This window comes from Oxyura jamaicensis, chromosome 23 (genome assembly GCF_011077185.1).
Source record: "Oxyura jamaicensis isolate SHBP4307 breed ruddy duck chromosome 23, BPBGC_Ojam_1.0, whole genome shotgun sequence".
NCBI classification, from domain to species: Eukaryota; Metazoa; Chordata; class Aves; order Anseriformes; family Anatidae; genus Oxyura; species Oxyura jamaicensis.
Window position 1 is genome coordinate 5,859,479 of NC_048915.1, and position 3,738 is coordinate 5,863,216.

At 64.8% G+C, this 3,738-nt stretch overlaps 1 protein-coding gene across 2 annotated transcripts in view; it reads right to left on the minus strand.

Annotated features, from left to right (window-relative positions):
* Positions 1 to 252: 252 nt before the first annotated feature.
* Positions 253 to 3,738, minus strand: part of LCK (LCK proto-oncogene, Src family tyrosine kinase) — a 7,270-nt gene continuing 3,784 nt past the window's right edge. For both annotated transcript variants that reach the window (XM_035345520.1, XM_035345521.1), the window contains exons 8-13: positions 3,351 to 3,503; positions 2,133 to 2,312; positions 1,646 to 1,722; positions 1,413 to 1,566; positions 872 to 1,003; positions 253 to 535 (exon numbers count right to left, since the gene is read on the minus strand). In XM_035345520.1, the coding sequence (XP_035201411.1) occupies positions 333 to 535; positions 872 to 1,003; positions 1,413 to 1,566; positions 1,646 to 1,722; positions 2,133 to 2,312; positions 3,351 to 3,503 (899 nt within the window). In that variant the 3' untranslated portion in view covers positions 253 to 332. The remainder of the gene's footprint in view (positions 536 to 871; positions 1,004 to 1,412; positions 1,567 to 1,645; positions 1,723 to 2,132; positions 2,313 to 3,350; positions 3,504 to 3,738) is intronic.

Genomic DNA, 3,738 nt, shown 5'->3' on the forward strand with positions numbered 1-3,738 from the left:
GCCCCAGGGGCTCCCCTGTCCTGAAGCCTCCCTGGTCCTGAGGCCCTTTGGGGTCCCCGCACGGTCCCCAGGGCCCCGCAGCCGCCACCGGTGAGGACGGCGGAGGTGGCATCCAGCCGGGTGGGCACGGCAGCGCGTGGCGTGCCCCCTGGGCCCACGGGCCCTTGGCAGTCGGGGAGCAATGCACGCCTCCAGGTGCACCCCGAGTCTGTGCCGCTGCCCACACGGGTCCAGGCGGTGCCCGCTGGGGGTCGCGGAAGGAGTCTGGGGGGACCCGCAGCACAGGGAGCAGAGCGGTGCCCCCCGCCATGCCCCCGACGCTGCTCGGGCCCTCAGGGCTGCTGCTGGTACTGGCCCTCGGTGGCAGTGAAGAAGTCCTCCAGCACGCTCTTCATGTAGTCGAAGGTGGGCCGCTCCTCGGGCCGCTCCTTCCAGCACTGCATCATGAGTTCGTACAGCTCCTCCGGGCAGTTGTCGGGCTGAGGCATGCGGTAGCCGCGCTCCAGGTTCTGGATCACCTCGGGGTTGGTCATCCCTGCGAGGACAAAGCGTGTGGCACCAAATTCGGGTGTCCCCCCCCCCTCCCCCGCTGCAGGAAGCACCCTACATTGGCAAACCCCATGGGGGTTCCTCCCCCCCCCCAAAAAAAAAAATCCGAACTCCCCCCTGATTTTTGGGCCCGGCTGGCCACGTGCGCTGGGAAGAGGTCGAAACCATTGCGGGCTGGCAGGGAGCGGGGCCAGGCGGAGCGTGTGTGCGTGCGGGAGGGCATGCACACACACACAGACACACACGGACACACACACACGTGTGCGCCTGCGTGCGTGCGTGTGCGAGCCCGTCCGCCACACAGCTGCTGGGAAATCCTGACCTGGATACGGGATCCGGCCGTAGGTGACAATCTCGGTGAGCAGGATGCCGAAGGACCAGACGTCCGACTTGATGGTGAATGTCCCGTAATTAATCGCCTCCGGCGCCGTCCACTTAATGGGGAATTTAGCCCCTGCAAAAACAGCAGGAGGAGAAAAAATTAAAGTGCTACGGCTGAGCTTTAGACCCCTCTCTGTTTAACCTGATGTGACAACCCCGAGTGAGCTTTTGTCTCTGCCGCATGCCTGGGGACGAGCTGGGTTTGGTGGCTGCCACCCCCCGGCCCCCCACGCTCGGCTGCCCACACACGCCGGCCGGGACCCCCGCAGCGGGGCAGCACGCCTGTTCCTGCAGCAGCCACCAGATAGGGCTGTCAGCCCACCGAAAGCAGCGCTGGGTGGGCTTGTGGGCTCTGGCAGCCCCCTCCGGCTGGGGGGAGCGAGATTAGGGATGAGGTGCGGCGTGCAGGGTCCCACTGGAGGATGGGGTTTCTTCCTCCAGCAGCCCGAGAGGGGACGTGCGTGGGGCTGTGACGGGCGCACCCTCGCGAGCCGTGTACTCGTTGTCCTCGATGAGGCGAGCCAGCCCGAAGTCGGCGATTTTGCAGCACAGCGTGTCCGACACGAGGATGTTGGCAGCCCGCAGGTCGCGGTGGATGTAGTTCTTGGCCTCGATGAAGGCCATGCCTTCGGCGATCTGTGGGTTGGATTCATCACATTAATTGGAGGAGGCGGAAAGCTCCGTCAGGCACCCCCCCGGATCCGTGCCCCCTCACCTGCGCAGCCATGTCCAGCAGCTTGTTGATGCTGAGCTTCACTCCCTCCGAGGTCTTGAGGAAATCCACCAGGCTGCCTGCAACGAAGGCGCAGGTCTCAGCAGCTGCCATCGTGGCAGTGGCTTTGCCGGGGCACCGGCATTACCCCTTCAGTGTAATGTCCAGCATGGGACTGGGGGGCTCACAGCCCCCAGGCGGGCAGGCAGGAGCAGAGGGGCAGGACACCACGCTGCCTGCGAGGTCCTGGTCCCCAGAGCTCCCAGCCAGCAGAGTGCTGTGGTGTGAAGGCACAGCACAGGGAGACAAAAATCCCCCGGAACCGCTCAAAATACAAAAGCCAGCACTGACACGTGGTGACCTGGTGGGTTTCCTGCATCTGCACTGATGGGGACTGTGGTGGGAGACGAAGGGACCCCGGCTCCCCACGGCCCTGAGCAGCCCCTGCCGGGTGTGAGCCCTGTAGCAGGCAGCAGCCCGGCGCCCTCACCCTTCTCCATGTACTCGGTGATGATGTAGATGGGCTCCTTCGTCACCACGGCGTACAGCCGCACCAGCCGCGGGTGCTGCAGGTTCTTCATGAGGTTGGCCTCCGCCAGGAAGGCGCTGGGCGACATGCTGCCCTGCTTCAGGTTCTTGATGGCCACCTTGGTGTGGCCGTTGTAGAAGCCTGCGGAGAGAAGCGGCACAGCGTAATGGAGGGAGGGAGGCTGACCAGCGGGGGAGGCAGAGCTGGGGGCTACGTATGTCAGTTTAGGGCATCCCAACCCAAAAGTACACAAGGAAGGTGTTTGGGCTGTAAAGGCCGGCTGAAGCCTGGCCCCAGGGGCACTGGGGACAGCAAAGGTCAGCAACGGACCCTCTGGCCCCGGGCTCTTGCAGCAGGGCCAGGCCACGTGGGGACAGTCACAGCCCCGTGCGTGCTCTGGCTACCTCCTGGGCAGAAGTCTGTAGCCACATTTTAACCCACCAGGCAGAGATTTTTACATGTGGCTTTTAGCCACCGAGAGGAAAGGAAACTTGGTGCTGGGCTTTTAACCCTCTGAGCGGCTCCCAGCCGGGCAGCTGGTGGAACCGGGCAGCGCTGCCACAGCCCAGCCCCTGCCAGGCACCCGGAGGGGATTTTCGGATGCTGCCAGCACCCTTGGGAGCGAGGGCAGGGACCACACTTGGGGCCAGTTGGAGGCAGCGTGGCAGTGCTGCGCCCTCCCCACCACAGCACTGGGACAGCAGGAGGAGCTTTTGCGGCTCAGCCGTAGCGTGCTGGCAGCCACACGCAGCCACCGAGCCCCGGGCACTCCCAGCATGGCAGCAGCAGCCACCACGAGCCCTGCTTCCCCTGCAGAGCCACGCACGGTGCTCCTGGTCTGGTGCCAAGCCCCAGAGGTACACAGCCCCCGTGCACAAATGCCTGCAGCCACGTCCTGGTGGCGGGTGCCTGCCCAGGGAGCAGTGCAGGGGTCGGGGTGGCTGCGGATGGGAGAAAGGGGGAAGTTTGGGCTGCTCTGGTTTATCCCTGGGCTGCTCTCGCTGCTGGTTTTCTCCCTTCTTCCAGGGCCCTTTGAAAAGCCGATGTCCCACCGCTGGGCAGGTGCCGGCTGTGCCGTGCGGGGCCCCGGCTTCCCCCCGCAGCCCCGGGCCTGGGCTGACGCCGCCTGCAGCAGTGCCCTCGTGCAGGAGGAAGCTCCCTGCTTTCACCCTGACTCACCCATCCAGACTTCTCCAAACTGCCCTGCTCCCAGCTTCTCCACCAGTTTCAGTGACTCCCGTGGCACCTCCCACTCGTCCTGCCACCACGGCTTCTGCGGCTTCTGGGTCCGGCAGGGCTTGCCGAGGCGGGTGCACAGCCCGTCTGAGCTGCCTGCGGCACAGGGGGAGGCAGAACCAGCATCAGCGTGCACAGGGTGCCTGGGTGTCCTGCCCCATCCTGTCCCATACCATCCCATCCCATTTCCATCCTAGCCCACCCCATTTCCATCCCATCCCATCCCATCCCATCCCATTTCTATCCCATCCCATCCCATCCCATTTCTATCCCATCCCATCTAGTCCCATCCCATCCCATCCCATCCCATCCCATCCCATCCCATCCCATC